The 20224-nt window shown below is 49.5% G+C and overlaps 1 protein-coding gene across 1 annotated transcript in view; it reads right to left on the bottom strand.

Annotated features, from left to right (window-relative positions):
- Cux2 (cut like homeobox 2) overlaps positions 1-20224 on the bottom strand; it is a 237896-nt gene that overhangs the window by 72894 nt on the left and 144778 nt on the right. The window contains exons 2-3 of the mRNA XM_023720433.1: positions 13482-13592; positions 9911-9958 (exon numbers count right to left, since the gene is read on the bottom strand). Coding sequence (XP_023576201.1) covers positions 9911-9958; positions 13482-13592 — 159 coding nt within the window. The remainder of the gene's footprint in view (positions 1-9910; positions 9959-13481; positions 13593-20224) is intronic.

Below are 20224 nucleotides of genomic sequence, written 5' to 3'. Positions count from 1 at the left end.
TGGGAGGGATTCAGAGTTCTGGTCTCTGTCTTATACATTCCTGTGCTTGGTGACAGTGCCTGGCACACAGTAGGTGCTCTGTAAATACTTGTTGAATGAACGAATGAATGAGATTTGGTCTCTTCCCATTGCCTAAAAGCAGAGGTCAGCAAACCTTTTTGGCAAAGGTAGATAATAACTTCCATTTCCTGGGGTCACACAGGTTCTGATGCAACTGCTCAGCTCTGGCATGGTGGCAACGCTGCAAAAGACAGTGCTAAGCTGATGGGCATGGCTGTGTTCCAATAAAACTTTATTTATAAAAAGACTTTGACTCAAGGGCTCTCTGATCTAAAGCCTGCCATTTTTACCTCTGCTCTCATTCACTACAGGGACAGTTCTGGTGGTGTGCTAGAAGTTGGCCTGCAGTAGGTTGCCAAAATGAATTTTTAAATTTTTAGGAACTTAGCAAGCTGATAGCTACTAATAAAAATTAGGTCATGCTGAACTTAAGAGTTAAACAAAGTATATTAAAAATAAAGGCACTAAAACGTGGATGGACCTCAAGGCCACTATGCTTAGTAAGATAATCACAGTCCCACACATCAAGTTCTTTTTCTGCGCCAAATTCTCGCTGTATCCCTGCATGGCAGGAGGAACAGAGGCGAAGTGGCCTGGCTCCTCTTGTCTTTATTGCACAGAGAAGCTGAGGTTCGCTGAGAGCTGTTGTGTGAACCCAGGTGCCCAGGACCCTGGGCTTATGTCCTTCCTGCCCAGCCCTGGTACAAGGTGCCTCAGGAATGTGTGCTCACTTTCCCGCAGCACTGAGCATGATCCCAGGGCCACAGATGGCCAAACTGTTCCCCACAAGAGAATGGTAACGCTCAGCATCTTCACCCAGCGCGCAGCACCAAGCCTGCCACACACTAGGTGCCCCACAGACATTCACTGGGAGGATGAACATGTGACTGAACGGCCACTGGTCCCCTGGTGCTGTCACAGGCTGCTGTTCCAGGGGCTTCCACCCTGCTCCCCCTCACCCCCCAGAGGCAGATGTGGGCACAGAGAGCCACCCAGCGGCCTTATCGGCCACCAAGCAGCCTGGCACGGCCTTCCATAATGCAGTCCATTAAAAGGCTTGTAAATTTTCACACGCGAAAGTCTACCACGGCATCAGCACACACTAATTGTTGTTAAATGTGCGGGAATGTTACTGCCACGTGGCTGGGGCGATCACTCTTCCTGGCCAGGCCCATTCTTCTGCAGGCAGAAAGCTTACAACGCTCGCACAAGGCCAAAAAGCAATTCGTGTCAAAAAGATCAATAATATAAAAATAAAGCATGAGAATTCTAGTTAAAGGGAATGTCATATAAATGTGGTTCACGTCCATGATTCCAAGATTAAAAAAATCAATCAATATCGTTCTTTAGATGATGTTATTTCTAATGAGAAATACCCGGAACAACTGCAAATAACTGCTTAACTGGGGGGGAAAAGCATTAATAATTTACTTTATAAGGCATATGATACCAAACGAGAGAGGACTGCTGCTGGTTCTTAATTTGGTTGTAATACGGCGTGACAGGTTCAATGACGCTTTGGTGCGTTCTTGATATTAAATTCAGAAGGATGTTCAGTTCAGCCAAAGTTTTACCCTGCGCTGTTGGGGCAGGCCCCAGCCTAGGAGATGTGCCCATAAAAGCCATTATGTCAGCCTGATGTGGTGGCAGATCAGCAATCCCAGTTGCTGGGGGTGGGGCGAGGTAGGAGGATGGCGAGTTCCAGTTTGGCCTGGGAAACCTGGTGACTTAGTGAAACCCTATCTCAGAAAAAAAGGGAGGGATAAGGATATAGCTCAGTGCAAAGGCTGTGGGTTCTACCAAGTCATTCATTATGTTACTGCAGAGGAGTATGGAATGTATGTAAGCACCCTGGAGCATTTGGGCAAGAGGAAAAGACTTGAAAGGCCCCCTTATTGCACGACTCAAGCTGCAAGAGATACCCCCATTTCCTAAGCACTTACTGTGGCCAAGTCCTGGGCTGGATGTGCAAGATTCAGCTTCGAATCTCATGTCTGTGTAGGTACTGGCTTCTCAGGTGGATTCTGCTGGAAATAATGGCTCAGCCAAGACCCAGCTGAGGCCAATTCCCCACTGAGTGATGACATCTACTCCAGCCCTCACTGCCAGTGAATGTGCAATCCAGGCCTCAGTCCAGATAGGAGTTCCCAGCTCCTCCTGTACTCCAGGCCCCCCAGGGGCAGTACAGCCCTCCCAGCTGAGGTCTGGGTCTCCTGCACTCTGCACTGCTGGGGAAGAGCTGTGTGGGCTTGGTGGTTTCCCTTTCAGAGCCTGTTTCTTGCCCTTGGAGAAGAGGTGAGGCCCAGGAGACATCACTTAGCAGCTGTTGTCATCCCCTCGAGCTGGGTGCTGAACCCCCTCCTGGGAGGAGGAAAGGTAAAGGAGTGCAGCACCCAGAGCACTGTCCCTGCGGTGGGCTTTGTTCCTGGGCCTTTCAGGTCTCAACTCACTGAGCTCTGCTGCTGACCCTCTGGGGGCTGTACTATTTCCACTTAAAAGCACAGTAAGTGGACTCTGGTTAGGTGTCTTCCCAAGAGAGATTAAGTGACTTACACAAGGAGACACAGGCAAGAAATAGCCCAGCTAGGGCTCGGGAGATAGCTCAGCAGCACAGCGCCTGCCTGGCAAGTGTGAGGCTCTGAGTTCAATTCCCAGTACCAAAACAAAAACAAAAAAAAAAAAAAAAAAAAAAAAAAAAACCAAAGAAATGGCCACGTTGGGTCATAGCACATCACTCCTCCCAGGACAGTCCTGCTGGCAGGGCCATTTTTCCCTGACTTGCTATTATGGTTTTTGTCTAGTTGTCCCCTCAAAGCCTCATGCAGTCTTGGGGCAGATTGGCTGCTGGGGTTTGTGATTGATTCCAGATCTAAAGCTAGGACTGCAGGTGTGAGTGCCACACCCCAGCCCTCGGGTGGGAAATTTGCATTACAATGTAAAGAGGGGAGGGAGGCTAGCTAGCTGCTTGAGCTGTTGCCACTCCCTGCACTCTCTGCTCTTTGCCACCACCATGAACAGTTGCTCTCTGCCACATGTCACTCCTCTGTGGAACCAGCTGAGTATGAACTGAAACCTCCACTGTGAGCTAAATAAACCTTTCCTTCATTTTAGGTGTCAGGTATTTGTCCCAGCAATGAAAGAAGAGTAACTGAGACACTTGTCAACTGGTTAGGACCATGGGAAGCTGGGCTGTATATACTAAAGGATGGTTAGGACATCAAAGGCGGCTGGAAGATGAGGAAAACCCTGTAATGTAATTTTTGCTTAGACGGAAGAGTCTGACAGGAAGAACACAGGAAGGGACAGGATGCAGGGGTGAGGGGTGGGGCAGGAGAGCTGTGCACATCCTGTCTCTAGTGACCCAGCTTTGTTCGATCCCCTGGGGCTCTTGCCTATTTCAGGACTTCCCTTGGCAGTGCACTGTGGTCTGGGAGGGAAAGGCAGAAAGCCCTCAAAGTCTCAGAAAGTGCAGGGTCTGAGCTGGCGCAGAGGATCGGGGCATCAGTGATGACTTCAGGCCTGGTCTCTGAGAGTGACCACAGAAGGGACAGTCTCTCCTGCCACTGATTAGCAGCTGGAGCAATCCTGCTAGAATCCCAGTCAGACCCATGCCCCGAGGCTCCTACTTCTTTCGTAATCACAGCAAATCCTTATGGCAGCTCCAAGGTCCCCAGTGATCCAGTGCTCAGCATATGACACTTAATTTATTTGTTTATGTACTTATTTTTTTGGTGTCAGGGATTTAACCTAGGGCCTTTGCACTGAGCTACACGCAACACTCCTCCCCTTTAAATTTTTTTTTTTCTTTGAGACAGGGTCTTGTTAAGCCACTGAGTGTCCAGGTTGGGCTTGAACTTGTGGTCCTCCTGCCTCAGCCTCCCAGAGTGTTGGAATGACAGGCATGCGCCAGCAGACCCCAGCACCTTTAGACACTGCCATAGCCCTGCACTTACTAGTGAGCCATGTGGCATGATTTGTTCTGACACTGCCTGGGCAGATCATGCTGTGTGCCTTGCTGGCAGTGACTGATGGGCACGCTTCCCTGTTCTCAGGCACTGGATGCTTAGGAGTTCATCACAGGGGTGGTTGAAGGAAGGGCAGGCACCAGTACCCCAAGGTGGGGACCCCCGGGCTGGTGTGTGTGCTGAGGAGAGGACTGCGGGGTGGAGTGCAGAGGGCCCTGGGCTGCAATTCCGGCTGGCCCATGGTAAAGAGAGCCCCCTCATGTCCCCTCGGCCTCTCTGCCTAGGTGCACATGGGCCCTTCCTCTTCAGGGCTGATCACAGAATCTCCCCCAGAAAGAGGTCATGAATGATGCATGAAGTAACCACTAGAGAGCGTGTGTCAGGGAGCAGGCAAGCAATCGGTCCCTGCAGGAGCCTTGCTTGGGTGACCCCCAAGTCACAGTGACAGCCCATTAGGAGGTGGTACTGTCAGCAGCCTGGCTCTGTTCACTCGCTGTCACTTGCTGGCCTGGCCTGGTGGGGGACTCAATGACAGGTGCCCATGGGCAGAAGAAGGGACACGCAGTCCTCTGTCCACTTGCAAGGAGGGGCCTGGGGTGGATGTCCAGCACCTGTCTGGGTGAGGCTGGCAGGGAAGGCTCTGACATCCTGTGGACCATGGCAGGACACAAGGCTCACCTCGACGACCTGGGGCCACCCCAAGACCTGGATGACTCAGGCAGCAAACTATCACCACCACACTTCAGACGCCACAGTACAGGGCAGCTGACTTCACCAGGATTAGACTTTCTGTTGGTGACTGATCATTTGCTCATCAAGGCACATGGTCCTTGGCACTCTCCACTTGGCATGCTCACAGGAGGTGGCAAAGGCCCACTATGGTCTTTTCTGCCAGTCCCTAATCCAACACTACCTCTGTCCACAACCAACAAGATGGCTGTGTGTCTGCTCCCAATTTCTGCTAGCCAGTGTGGGTCCTGGAGAGCCCCCAATTCCATGCAAAGAATTCAGAAAGGACCTGAGGGCTGCGGAACTTCTAGGGCCCCTCTCCTGGGTCCCCGGAGTGCAAAGCTGCCTGGAAAGGGACCCTGCATGTGTCCCTGTGCCCAGCCTCTGCCCAACAGCCATCACTGTCCTCTGGGGTCTGGAAGGAAAGGCCTGCTGCACTCTGTGCTGTGAGGTCAGGACTCAGGCTTTGGAATTGGAGAACTCTGCTCTAAGCTCAAATCTTCCCAAAGGTTTGTTTCTGGGAGAGGGGGCTGGGGACAGAGAAGAGGAGGGAGGGAAGAGGATAAGCATGGCTGGGTGAGCTGAGGAGAGGTAGGGAGGGAAAAAAGAGTGGAGCACTGGCCCTCAGTAGATGCAAGTGCTCTGCTTCTCCCCTGTTGAGAACCAGGGGCCCAAAGGAGGAGCTCTGTACAACCACCCATCAAGGCCTCTTCCGGTTCTGCAGGGCAGGGAAGGGTGCTGTGCTCTACTGGGCAGTTCTCTCCTTGTCTCCCAGGAGGTGGTCACTGGAAGATGAAACTTGGAGTTGTGGTTATCTGATGGCTCACACAGTGTGTGCCCCAGAGCTCCCAGCCCCAGGTGGCTTTGGGTCAAGGTAGGCCAGGCCCAGAAGCAAGGACAAGATCCAGACCCTGTGTCTGGATGGGGGAGTCTGAGGGCACAGACGGATGTGCCCTGCTGTGGCCAGCAGGGGGATGGGCACAAGCAGCAAGTCCAGCTAACACAGGCAGCTCTGGGAGGGACAGGGGACCCGCAGGCCTCTCTAGAGCTCCTGGATGTCATGGCAACCCTGGAGACTCTACTCTAAGGACAGTCCTTGAGGACAGGAATGGTCTGTTCCCATCTCTGGATTCTCCACAGCTCCTGTGTAAGCCGGGTACACAGTAGATCCACATAAGTGGATCTGCAGGGGACCAAGTAGAAGGGTAGCTCTGGCTTCTCCAGGAGGTTCTTCTGGGTGCTGCATGAGCACTTGCTCCTCTTCATGCAAAAGAGGGTCGAGGTGGGCTGGCACCTAAGTATGTACCGTGCTGCCTGGTATGCAGCAGTTCCTTAACAAATGTGTGTTGAGTGAATAAATGACTGCACTGACTCAAATGACAATGTAAACATCCTCTGGTAAGGGGAACTTATTCGTCTCCCTACACTTCGGGAAGGTGATCACGCCACACACGCACCCTCAGACCACGGTAGGTGAAGGGAACACGGACACCTGGCTATGAGAGTTAGAGGTGCATCAGTCACGTGACGCTGGACGTCTCATAGAGACCCTCACACAAGTCCAGGAGCTGTGCGCATGCACAGACGAGGAAACAGTGGCTCAGAGATAGCAGGCCCTTACTAAGATCACACAGGCTTGTCAGCACTAGGAGCGAACTTGGAGCACGGCGCCCGACCCCACACCCTGGATTCTCTGGCTGCTGTGCTTCCATGAGACTCGGGAGGGCGGGTCCAAGCGTGCAGGCCACGCCCCTTCTCGGTGGCTGAAGAAGGCTGAGAAAAAGACCATCATCCATCGGTCCTCCCTTCCCCTGAAAAGTCTCACCTCGGTGTTAGCACAACAAAACTTTTAATTTAGATGTTTTCATCTCTCTCTTCAAGTAAAAATAAGTTTAAAATAATGACTGTAATAAATGAAGGTAATTAATTGTAGTTTGTTCCTTTACTGTCTAGTCAGCTTAATTTTACCTTTTCAACTAATAATGAGAAAATAATTTTTGTGCTCGGAGGGTTAATGATATGTAACTGTGAGAACTGCTAATTGCATGTTGCAATCCATCCATCAACAACCCCATCTGTGCGACTTGATTATGTTTGCTAAATTATTGCTTTGAATTATCTTTCATAAAGCAACTTTTGTAATTAGCGGGGCTTTCGTCTTGCTCTTTTCTCTGTGCACAAGGATATTCAAACTTTGGCCATTTGAAGCTGTCTCCATTAAGCCACCTTCTCTGGCTGTCTTTGTTTCCCTGAGCAGGGGAAATCATAACTGTCCTTTAAGCAATCAAGGCAGAAAAAGAATCTTCCTTCATTCACAGCAGGACACATTCACTTCCTCCCCACTCCCTCCCACTAGCCGGGGGTGGGGGGGGGGGAAGAAAAGAAAAAGAAAAAAGAATAAGAGAAAAGAGAAAGACCCACTCACATACAGTATATGAAGATAAAAAGGCCACGCAGAGTCTGCGCCCACCAGGGCTGGTGGAGCGGATTTCTGAAGCGAACTCCAACACGGTATATTTCAAGCAAAGGCGCGCGAGGAGTCCGGGAGGCAGGAATGATGGGCGGGCTATTCAGCTGCAGCGGCATTTTATGGGCTGGTTTATGTGACTTGGGACAGCATTTGCCCCAGGGAATATTCCAGAAGGTGATTAATGCCCACTTGGGAACCTGCAGCTCCAGCCCAGAGCCCCGTGGATTGCGGGAGGGAAGCGGTATAAAGGATGAACCCTCATTAGAAAAATTAAAATGAAAATCGTATTTGGATTATAAACAGCCTGGGCGTGAGCAGCTTGCTGGGGACCGAGAGAAGGCTTGTTATTAACACCTTTCCTCGACAGCTGTGCTCCCCACACCGCCAGGCGTGGGGAGGGCCTTGAGAGTGCCAGGCCTTCCTCAATAGATCATGAGGAAAGCAGGGGTTTTGGGGCGGACGATTCCAGAGAAACGCAGCCTTTGGTACACTAAAGGCATGATGGAAAGCGCTCTTAAGAAAATGAATGAAGTTCCTTGAAGATCTCCAGCCACTAAAGCCGTGTCTATGCACCACACCACATGGGGTTCAGAAACAAGGGCTCAGCTCTGTTCCCCTCGGGCTCCATCATGGCTCTCTGTGCCCCAGGACTTAATTGAGCACCAACTGTGCACCACCGCGCTGAGCTGATGCCTCGGAGCTGCCTGGATCTGGGACTCCTCGCTGGTGCAGGAGGGAGGCTGAAGTTCAGAGAGGTCGAGGGACCTCCCCAGGTCACAGGACTGGTTCACACTCAGAGTTCAAATCTGTGTCCTGTTGCAGAGGTAGCCTACTTCCTACAAGGACAGGAAGCCTCCTTCTTTTGGATACAAGGCCTTGGCAGCTGGGTAGGGAAAGACAGCTGCCAGTCCAGCTACAGTAGAGGGCAAAACTTCTGGAATCAGAGGTCACCGGTTTGTTCTTCCTCAATCACAACTCTATGATGTATGTAAAATTATTGTCCATTTTGCAGATGAGGAAACGGAGGCACAGGGAGGTCAAGCAATTCACCCAAGGTCACACAGTTAGGGGGCAGCCAAAGTGTAGCTCACATCTCCCTGGAAGATCTCCAAGTGCCAGACATGACAGCAACCTCTTTCCCTGCGTTGTACTTTGGTGAATCCCACTCCCAATACTAAAAGACCTCGAGTGTCTTCACCTTCACCTCACAGACAGGGCGCCTGAGGCTGTCGGAGGCTAAGAGAAGCCCTGCCCCCGCCAACCCTAGCAAAGGAAGTGCTGACAAGGTGACACTGTCTGCAAAACAGTGCTCTGCCTGTCTCTGGGCTGTGAAGGCCCCAGCTGCTGAAGAGGCAGTGTGCTGAGGGGCCCTCCTGGGACCAGGAGTCAGCAGGTGGGAAGTTCTATTTTTTAAAAATCACAAAGCCAGAAAACCACATTCCTAACCTTATTACTTCCTTTCATTTTGGCTCCACCCACCTCCTGGTGCAGGTGCCTCACAATCAAATAAACTAGAACTGAATGGTCTTATAAATATAAATAAGCACACTAGTCCACTTGGTAATAAAATGAAGGGCTGAGAAATATGGAGATAGCAGCACTGGTGTAGATCCAGTTCCCCTCCTCCCTCCTTTCCTTCCTTCCTCATGGTGTTGGGATTGAATACAGAGTCCTCACACTATGCTACATTCCCAACTCTTTTTTTTTTTTTTTTTTTTTTTTTCTGGTACCAGGGATTGAACTCAGGACCCTGCGCTTGCAAGGCAAGCGCTTATTCTATTGAGCTATCTCCCTGGCCCATACATTCCCAACTCTTGAAGAAATTTTTATTCTGTTAGAGGGTTTCACTAAGTCCTTAAGTTGCCCACGCTCAGCTGGAATTTGCCACCCTCCTGCCTCAGCCTTCCAGAGTGCTACGTTCCATTTACTTCAGTACTGCCTCACGCACTTACATGGCTCTGTGGCACTTGGCAGAAAACAGAATTCAAATGCATTCCTGCCAGTGAGCTCCGGACAGTGCCAGTCCCCAGAAGTAGCAGCCCGCTCCTGGCTTCCCTTTTATTTGTCGACCTGGGTGACTAGTCTTTTTCTAGACTGTGCCTGTCTGGCGAATGGACACTCTTACAATCTTGGCCACAAAGTCAAGCCACAGGAGAAACGAGGAGTTTCTGCAAAGGCAAGAGGAAGGCTGTGCCTGGGATAACCTGGCTGTCACGGAGAGCTGGGGTCCATGGTTGGCAGGAAGAGTTTGGACAGTGCTGACCTGATGCATGAAGTGGGCTAGTGGAAAGGCCTGCTGCAGGGGCTGGTAGCTGCCTGTGCTTATCTGCAAGGCTACTTTCAGATGCAAGCTGCACAGAATGCCAAGGGGGGCCTTGTCTCCTCAAACACACCACCAACTTCAAAACCCAGAACCTAGGAGTGATGGTAAGGAGGCCCATTCATGGTCACAGATCTTACACAGAACCAAACCAGTGGGAGGCTGGGCACAGGGCACCGAGAAGGAGGTGCTGGGGATGAGGCTGGAATTCTGTCAACCAGGACACCCAGGACGGGGACAGGGTATACAATGGGGGCAGCTTTGTCCAGAGCTCTCCATGGCTAAGGCTGCCTCGGCCAACTCCAGGTGGGATGGGACAGGAAGCAGGGGATGCTTTTCTGACATGCCTTGGGCCTCAGATCTTACCTCAGCTTGGAAGCTTTTTAATACAGGCGCCACCATCTCTCTGATTTCCTGAAAAAGAGATCAGCGAAGGGTTCATCACAGTGCCAGGAGGGCACCCCATAGTCCCTGACTGTTGTCCCCTGGGGTCAGCACATCCCAAGTGCCCTGCAGAACCTGCACTCTATGGGATTTCATAAGGGGTACCCCCTGATCCCATACAAAACCAAGTCAGATCGACAAACAGTAAGTCCAAGAGATCCCTTTCCTGTAGTACTTTTTAGAGCCCTTAATGTGTGTGATACACACTGGAACTTTGTGGAAGAGGGACAGAGGAAGTAGCATTTCCCATGTGGATTTATCACAGCTTGGCCTTTTATGCAAAGCCCCTTGTGGAATGGGACAGCATCACGGACACTCCTGAGTAGGGCTAGAGAAGCGGCCTACTTCTCCCCTCTCTGTGCTACCACCAAAGCCCTTTAGCATGTCTCTCTGTCTTGTCACTTGGGGGCTGTCTTCTGCAGCATGCTGTCTCCCACATGCCAACACCCCACTGTGACTGCAGCTTGTGTCGACTTCTCTACCTATGTGTCCTTCCTCACCACAATGCACAGTGAGTTTTGGGGACCTGTTGGGCCCCCTTGTGCGGTACTGCTCAGCTTAGAAGGGCTCCACCAACACCGATGGAAGCTATGGATGGAAGCTATCTTCACGGAACATCTGCCCTGGCCACTGGGGCCCTCTAATTTGCAGACCTGAATTCCCTGACTTCTTCTTGACCTTGCAGTTCTCAGACCCAAGGGCTACCCTGGCAGATCCCTATTGGTTCTTTTCCCCGATGTAAAGAGGGAAGCCTCCGAACTACAGGTTCCCAAACATTAACCCCAAAGCCTCTGGGATCCACAGTCAGCCAGAGTACAAGAAAACTGGGGGGAGGGATGGGGAAGGGCTGGAGGGGGAAACAAAGAGAAACAGAAGAGATGGGCAGAAGGATACAGGTGGTCAGGGAAAGATCCCATTAGCCCTGAAAAGAAAGTTGTGTTGTCTTTGCCCTTGGAAGCTCTCTCCGTCCTGGGTCCCCTCTTCACTAATTTCTGTCCTCCAGGTCCTCTTGGAACTGCTGATACACTGACATAAGTGGAATCTATACGTGGGGATGTAGACAGTGCCCATGACCTCCCTGGATCTGGTCCCGAGGGTCCTCAGTGCAAAGGCTGGGGGATGGCAGAGATGAGGTATGAGATGCCAGGTCACAGTGGTGAACCCAAGTGCCCATCAAGGCCAGGCAGGGAGTGGACAGGAGGGAGCTGGGCTAAGAGGATGCAGTGCCTTGGGTCCAGCTTACAACCCAGCATGGCATGGAGCCTGCGGGCTACGAAATTGTTGGGCAGCCTCAGAAGACACAGGAAAGCCAATTTGCAGATGAAATTTGAGATGCTAAATGCCGGGAGACTTTACAGACTGAATAAAACACACAGCAGGTGACTCCTGGTCCAGGTTTTGGAAATGTTAGTGACAGAAGGGGTCTCTTCAGGGTCACACAGCAAGAAGGTAGCATGGTTGGGACTTGAGCCCAGGCCACCAGACTTCCTACAAAGGCTCTTTTTATAACCCTACACTCAAGTGAATTCAAGAGACCAGGATCTGGGAGCTGATGGTGGGGGAGTCTGACAGGGTCTGTGGCCATTTCTGGGGGCCCTCTGCACCCTCTAGAGATGAACTGCAGGGGAGGCTGGGCAGAGGCAGGAGCAGCAGGTGAACTGGCACCAGACAATGCTCTTAAATAAAGCCTTGGCACAACTCTCCCATCGGGTGAGACAAATTCCAAAACTGAGAATTTTTAGAGCCATGACTATAACAGGAATGGAAACTTATTCCTCCTAATTACATAATTGCATAATTATGCAGTATTAAAATTATGTAAGTCAAACTCCAAGGTTTAAAACCTGGCCTGGATTTCCCTTATCACCTGGGGGGGGGAGGTCCACATGGACGAAGGCAGGGGTGAGGAGGGGGCATTTCCTGTATTGGGAGAAAGAGAACAAGACAGACAGTTTAAGTGGACCAGAGAGATTGAGAGGGAGAAGGTGTGCAGGGCTGTGACAATCTGCAGCCCACTCAGCTCTGTGCTTGCCAGAGATGGGTAAGTCAGGGGCACTCTCCTCCTGGGGAGAAAGGTCAGCTTAAAGGCCAAGCTGTGTGATTTTGGGCAGAGGAGTGGGGGATGCAGGTAGTGTCCATCAGTACCACCTAGGGCTTTATAGCGCTTGGGAGTAATGCAAGGACCTGACTCAGCTTTTCCAAGGCTGTGACGGGGGAGACGTCCTCTACTCTGAGATTCATGCCTCCTCCTTGAACACTCTCAGTCCTCAAACTTCAGCTTCTTTTTTTTTTTTTTTTTCGCAGAACCGGGAATTGAAATCAGGCCCTTGTGCTTGCCAGGGAAGTGCTTATTTTACTGAGCCATCTCCCCAGTCCCTTCAGCTTCCATCTTGACTTGGTCCACAGACAATTCCTAGCTAAATCCCAGGCCCTGCTCTTCCCTTAACTGGAGAAAGCTATGATGGGTGTGAGCAGGATTTTATAGCGAAGGCATTGAGGCTGCCTGGCAGGAGGCCTGCTTCCTCACTAGCCCCCCTCCATTGAAAGGACAGAAAGGAGAGCTGGGAAGTAGACAGGCCGGGTGTAACTGCTGGACTCAAGGTCTCTGCCGTGGGCCCTGCCACCCTCTGCCAGAGTCCAGCACACTGAGTAGGTAAGGCCGGAGCACGGAGCAGTGGAGCCTTAACCTTCTGCTGCCCAGAGGGAGACACAGGTGGCTGGGGTTAGGCCTGGCCTCATGTCTGTCTCCCTGATGGTGCTGATGTGTTGTATCCCTGCCTATGTAACAGAGTCAAGGACTTTCTTTTTCTTTCTTTCTTTTTAGGGACTTTATTTTTCTATTTGTGTTTATGCTCATCATTTTTTTTTAAATTTGAGAAGCAACAGGGGGCCTGATAGAGGAGATAAAAGAATTCACACATTCACCCTGGCAAGAACAGAAACATGTCTGTGCCAGTCTGTTTCTCTTGGGGGTCCTGCCATTGCGGGGGGCTGGTCATTCTTGGGGCCACCCCATGGCAGCAAAGAGATGAAGCTGGCAGCTGGAACTAGGAGAGAGTGGTGTGGAGAGGGAAAATAGGTGCATTTACAGGTGGCGGGGACAGAGTTTTGGGGGTGACAGTGGAATCCATCTCTGCCAGCTCACGGATGCCAACAAAAAAACAAAATAAAATCAAGAGCTAGGGCCAAGCTGCTTTGCTGTCAAGGCTAAGCATTTGACTTAGATGTAGACGTGGAGGAAAATGGACGTCTCCTGGAGTCCTCAAAAACAATGACTTTAATGGAGAAGTGGTTTTGCCCTAACTTCAGACAGCACTGCTGAGCACCGCTAAGCCAAGAAGCCCTGAGAGGCGGGGGACTGTAATTCTTCTTTGTGGCTAATTAGCTTCTTTTCTTGTTAGTCACTTATGTCTACAGTTTTCAAAATATAGTTTGAACAGAGAAAAATCTGCATTCCTACTGAGTTAATTCTATAACAGCAAATATACTGTACCTCAGGTACATTTTTCTTAAATTCCCGGCGGAGTTCAATTAAATGTTTATGAGAATGCTCACTCTCCTCCTGCCGTGCAGACAGCTCAGAAGCGATGGAATTAAGCTCCTTCTGGAACAATAAGAGAAAGAGAGAGAAAGAGAGAAGGACAGGGAGAGAGAGAGAAGAGGAGGGAGAGAGAGAGAGGAAAAAGATTTTTTTCCTCTTTTTCCTTTTTAATCATTGCACAAAATAGCATACTGAACAAGTTTTTGTAACTTACAAAGCTTAGAAAAGATATTGACTCCTGGCACAAAGGAATAATTTACAAAGCTGGGGAGGCAACCAGGAAAAACAAAAATCCAGGACAGCTTTTTTGCTTGCTGGAAGTCAGGCCAGGTCAATAGTCTCCCATAAAGTTGGGTGGAGTTGTTGGTTTTCCCCATCTCTTCCCCACCCCTGCCCCACCTCTTAAATTTCCAAAGGAGTGATGGCATAAGCTTGTCAGTAACTGTAGAAAACATCTCCAAACCGTGTCAAAATAGTAAAGTGCGGCATATTGTATGGGCATATTATAGTGCAGGAAAGTGCTGTCGACAGCTTTCATATATCAGAGGTGGGAACTGTTCCAACTATGACTTACTTACACTTAAAGGTTCATAAATACGCCTCTAAAGATATAGATGGCTTTTTAATTTCAGTAGATTTTGGAAAAATGAAGGTGCCAATAAGAAGCATGCTGACCTTGCGTGTACCCTACGGTAAATCATTTAAGGTTCACTTCGGGTATAAGAAATATTTCATTGAAGACTCCTGGACTGGGAGGAAATGGATTAGAAAGCACCCTGTCTGCATGTGTGCGACGAGGGCACGAAACCACGGTTTTTCTCGATGTACCAGTGAGAGGGAAAGAGGGAAAGAGGGAAAGAGGGAGAGAGAGAGGGAGAGAGAGAGAGGGAGAGAGAGAGAGAGGGAGAAAGAGAGAGAGAGAGAGAGAGAGAAAGAGAGAGAGATGGAAGGAGATGCTGCAGTTCACACTTATCACAGACAATGTGTGCTGGTCGTATATGTATATTTGGTCGCCCTTCTTGAAGCTTTCTTCACTTTAATGGTGGCAGCTTCACAGGGGGAGTACAATTCACCATGAGTTGTCATGGATTTCATTTGCATAATTCAAGAAATGCTCTGTTTATGTGGTCTGCTGCTTTCTGGCACCATCTCGAGATGGGCTTTTTTTCTGGACCATAACTCGAGGAGCATTTCTGTATATATCACACGATTATATTTGCAGCAATCAAGCCCCATAATTTCCTAAATCCAGTGGTGCAATAAATTTCTTCAATCAGATTTATTAAAAACACACACGCAGATGCGGAGTGTATTTCCAGGGTGAACTCTTTAATCTAACATATGTATGATGAGGCCCGGCACCGTGTTGAAAGACCCCATTTGTCATTGCTAATACACATTCATCTTGCACACACAATGAAACACTTTTACCATTAGATAATGAAATAAAAGTACTATTAACCTACTGCAAATCCTTTTCCCTCGAAGAGACAAAATGCATGGTAATTGTCTTATATCATGTCTGAGAGTCGCTAAGTCTGCTCAACAGCAATTCACCTTACCACCATAAACCTGGTACCTGATGCCTGGGACCACTGCCTCTGGCCTCTGGAGACTTCTAGAGTAATCCTGGAAATAATTTTTGTTTCTAGAGAAATTAAAAAATTCTTCTAACCTCTTAGAAGAATCATAAGATGAGGCTGAACAAGGCAGAGGCACAAAAATAACTGAAAACAGAGGCTGAGGGACGGGTGCTCTCCAAGGTGCTGAAACAAATTCTTGCAAGAGCACAGGGTAAACCTACTTCCAACCCAAGACTCCCCTGTAATTTTGAGCTAGTCGAGAAACAAGGTATGAGAAAAAAGGAAACTTCTCTTCTATCACCATTTAAAACTAATTGTATTTGCCAATAAAGAAATCACAATGGACCACAACCAAAACATCAAGAGACTGGGGAGAAAATGTTTGTAGCAATATATAAAGGTTGACAAAAGCCAACATCTGATGCAGCCAGGTAGACAGAATCTCACTTGGCAGGAGACAAAGAACTGGAGTGCCATGGTCAATCGGAGTTGTGGCAGAGTGCTCATCAAAGTTTTTCTTATTTCTTTTCAAGACAATGATGTAATTTTTATATTGCTGCAGGACAAACAGAACTGGAACTTGGGTTTACATCACTTGATTTGGGGCTATCATATCTGACACTGTGTCCGTATCTTAGCGACACTGTATCTCTCCACATCACAGCAATCAGGATCAGTGCTGGGAGCTGGACTTTCACTCTCATTAAAAATATCCAAACCAGCCATATCCAAGGTTCTAAAAAGAAATCTCAGAGCAGGTGAATCCAGCTGCTGGATGTGTCCCACTGTCGTGCCTTGCTCCTCCCACCTGTACCTCCTGGCTGCTGGTGGACACAGATCTGACAGGCAGGGTGTCTGCTGCACCCACACTGCAGGGAGCAGGGACAGGCAAGGCAGAGAGTATCAGCAGCCCGGCCATACGCGCAGCCCTCCTGTGGGGGCCTTGGAGGCCCTGAGGTCACAGATGTTCACATTCTCCTTAACTTTGCCTAAATCTATATTCACACCTCAACCCCAAATTCTTGCTATATGTCTATGGTAAGCTCCCCTACAACCAGTAATACTAACAGCAAAATCTAGCATTTATCCAGTGTTCACATACACCAGGCACCATCCTGTGTTTCTAATATCCATCATCTCATGTAACAAACACATTAATGTGTCTATAAGGTGATTCAAACAGAGTCTAGGAAATAAATTATAGTCAATTCTAACAGTTGAGGTATGGCTGATCCCCTTAGTGGATTATAAAGGCAAATTTTTAATGCCTTGCTCTTTAGCAGGCTTCTGCTCCACTTCCCTATTAGCTGGGGGGCGTGTGGGGGAGCTTGTTTCAAATGATGTAATATAAATGGGAGAGCATCAAGCACAGCACCAAGAGTTCAATAAATGTGAGCTGATATTAATCTTATTTTAGATATACTGAGAGCTCAAAGAATGCCTCACTGGATCAGCAATTTTAAGAGTTCTGAGCTTTATGGGTCAGTAAAAATCTTACCAAAAAGAAAAAGAGAGAAAAGAAAACAAAAATAAGCAAAAACAAGACTCACAGAGCATTGCCAAGTTTGATGGCAAGTGAAGAGATTAAAAACTACTCCTTTCCACCCTAAAAAAATATTGGAACATCAACAAAGCAACAGGGCCAAATACAGAATTGACAATGGTCTTTTAAAATAAACATGCTTAAAATAAAAAGCTCATGGTACTATATTTATTTCAAAGGAACAGAAAAAAAATTCTGTCATGAACATAAACCAGCCCTGATCTGAAGTGGAGTTTTAGAAACACGTGTGCAGACCACAGCGCACCCACCTAGCAGGGCCCCGGCTTCCACAATCCCACCGGATCAGGGCCTCTCTCAGTGTGGCCCCCACCCCCAGCCCTAGGGGGAACCATGATTAACACAGCCCCAGACTTTGGGCCAGGCCCAAGCTGGGAGGAGACTCATCTGATTAACCGGCCATCAGCAGCAGACAGACAGCCCGGAGCCCGGGCGCAGACCATTCAAATAATGATCATCATAAACAGCCCATTTGCAACTAAAAAGAAATAATTTTAATGAGCTTGAAGCAGATGATGGAAGCAGCTGAGGCTCGGGCCAATCTGCAGAGAAAGGAAGCTGGAATACAGCCTCCCCCAGACCAGCCACGGCAGGAAGCAAGGGCTTGCAGGAAGGGGCTCTTTGGCTGGGACTGGCAGCCCCACCACTTACTGACTGCAAGTACCCGCTGCCTGGAGAGTGCCCCAGCCCCAAGAGGGTCTTGCAAGGACTCAGACTTCAAGACCCTAGAACACATAAGCCACAGAGAGCCCAGTGGCCCAAACCTAGACACCTGCTCCTTTGCATAAATTTTGTCATATTACTATTTCATCTAAACAGCTATCCACTTAATATTTGTCTTCAAATTGACCCCTAGAATTTTCTTGGTTGAGAGAGGCATGACTTTAAGTTCAACAACTTTAAGTTTATGTCCTTGTAAGTCCTGCCCAGTTTGGGACATAAGAGCACAGATACCCCAGCCCCTCAGAAACTCCCTTGTGCTCCTAAATGCATGTATTATTATTATTATTATTATTATTATTATTATTATTATTTTGAGACAGGGTCTTGCTGTGTAGCTCAGCCTGGCCTTGAACTTACTATGTACCCCAGGGTAGCCTTGAACTTGGGGTGATCCTCCTGCCTCAGCCTCCAAGGTAACCATTAATCTGACACTAGGCATCACAGGTATAGCTGGATTGTTCTGAACCTCTGTATGACTCTTTCCTTTCTTAAACCTAAACAACTGCATTTGAAAATGAACTTTGTCACTAGCATATACTGTGCCATAAACACTGCCTTAAAAATAAAAGAACCAAAACAAAGCACTGCTCTCTGTCCTTAGAAAAGGTTAGTAAGACCTTAGTTTTTGTATCTGAAAAATGGGGATGACAATTTGTGTCTCTACAGCTATTATGGTAACTGGCCTGATACGCCTCCACCATAAGGAGGTGAAGTGTGGTTTTGGTTTTTGAGACAGGGTCTCACCATGTCATTCAGGACGGCCTTGGTCAGTGATACAGTCCAGGCTAGCCTCTGACCTGCCGTAATCCTCCCGCCTCAGCCTGGTGACTGCACACACCAGGACTGGGAAGGAAAGTGCCAGGCACCGTGTCCAGGGCATGTCTGTCCCTCCAGGGTGGGTGCTGTGTGTTTCACAGTTTTATCTGCAGGTTCTTGCTCCATATCTGGTGCAAAGTAGGCATTTGAAATTGTGGAATGAATGACAGTTAGTGTAAATAAGCAGGAGACGCACTTGTGGCCGGGGCAAGGTGGGGACATCACTTGGAGCAGCCAAATGTCCACCCTGCATCTCAAACCCACACAGCTATTCAGCGCATCCCTGTCAGCAGCCCTGGCAAACTGCAAAGAGGTAGCTTTCTGGGGCTATTCAGAGCGCAGGGGCTTAATCTGTGGTGGGGCAGGCTGGCAGTGTCGCCTGCAGAGGAGTAGCTCTGGGAGGGAGCTGGGGATAACCTGGGACGGAGGGCACACACTAGCCTGCCACGACAAGGAGACAGACAAGAGATGGATAACAGAACCAGGCTGGAGAAGGCCTGGGTTACCAGAGCCATCCATCACTCCCTGTGCTGTATGTAAATTTCTCACACCAAGATGTATTGGGCCAATTATCTGAGGCTGGGGCAAGGGGCGGGGCCTGTGAGACAGAGCTGCAGGCCAGGCTGGCTGTGCTGCAATCCTGCAGCATGAGTGATGGGCAGGTCACTCTCAGCAAGTTCAAGCTGAGGTCTGGGTGTGTGCTGGGAGGCTGCTGACAACTTCTTAGCATGCTTCCAGGACAGTGTCCACCTTCTAATCACTCTCCTGTACTAGGAGCATGCTAAGAAACTCAAAGAAAGCACCGTCTCCCAGCAGTGCTGGGGAGGGCAGAGTCTCCAGAAACATCTGTGGACAGAATGAATTGTCCTAGGTCACAGGTGCCATGGTATCTGCAGAGGGACAAAGCCATCTACCCAAAGCCACTCTTCTGGTTATTTCTTCTGGGTTGTATGTTTATTTGGTTTTTGCGACAGGGTCTCACAATAAAGCTCAGGCTGGGCTTCAACTCTATGTAGCCCAGGCTGGTCTCAAATTCAGTGATACTGCTGCCTCAGCCTACTGAGTACTGGGATCTTCTGGTTTGTTTCTTTGGTGCTCTGCCTCAGAGACAGGCAAGGGTAGCATTCCCGGGACTGTCTGCCTGTCTGTCCATGCATCTCCCCACCCAAGGACTCATTCATTTACTCAACAGCTATCCTCTGGGTGCTTAAAATGTAGCCAGTGAGCAGAGAGACCCCGGTCCTATCCACCCAGAGCCTTTGGTCACAGAGAGCAAAGACAATTAACGTTACAGCTTCCCAAGCACTTGCAGGTGTAGCTCTGGCTTCTAGAAAATCTGGGCAGCAATTTGTTCTCAGTTTGAGGGAGGCCAAGAGCTGTCGCCGCTGGGCAGGCAGCCCAGTGGCCTCATCACTGCAAAGGGGGTCTCAGCCTTACCTCTCTCTGGGGGTACCACAGGGTGGGAGGTCAGCAGCCCGAGAGGTTAAGAGCCTGGGAGGTTCTGGAAAGTGTCTGACCCTCCTTTTGCATACCTGGGACCAAGACTGGTGTTTGGAATGGGACAGCTGCCAGCCCTGAGACCCTGGAGGTGTGGGGAGTCAGCCACCTGCCCTGTACTGGGTGTGAGACTGGCACAAATCAGCAAATTCTGTTCTCTTGCTCTGACAATTTCTCATCCTCTCTACTGATGGGAGCCTGGGCCAGGTCTCTGTCATTGCTCTCTGGACACCTATGACAGCCTCGTCTCCAGGCTCCCTACTGCTCCCTCACCTTCTTGTGGTTCTTTTCCCACGCAGGAGACACAGGGGTCCTGTCAAGCCCACCACACCCTGCCCTCCTCTGCTCCAAAACCTTCCACGGCTCCCATCCAGGTCAGCATCATCTCTGGCCTCTCTGCCCTCTACTCTGCCCTAGTCACTCTGCTTTGGTCACCCAGGGTCCCAGCAGGCCGCGGAAGACACTGAACACATTCCTGCCTCAGGGCCTTGTCACTGGCTGTTCCCTTGGCCCCC

The sequence above is a fragment of the Octodon degus genome, unplaced genomic scaffold (assembly GCF_000260255.1).
Source record: "Octodon degus isolate 3935 unplaced genomic scaffold, OctDeg1.0 scaffold00076, whole genome shotgun sequence".
NCBI lineage: Eukaryota > Metazoa > Chordata > Mammalia > Rodentia > Octodontidae > Octodon > Octodon degus.
This window is presented reverse-complemented; position numbering and strand designations above follow the sequence as displayed.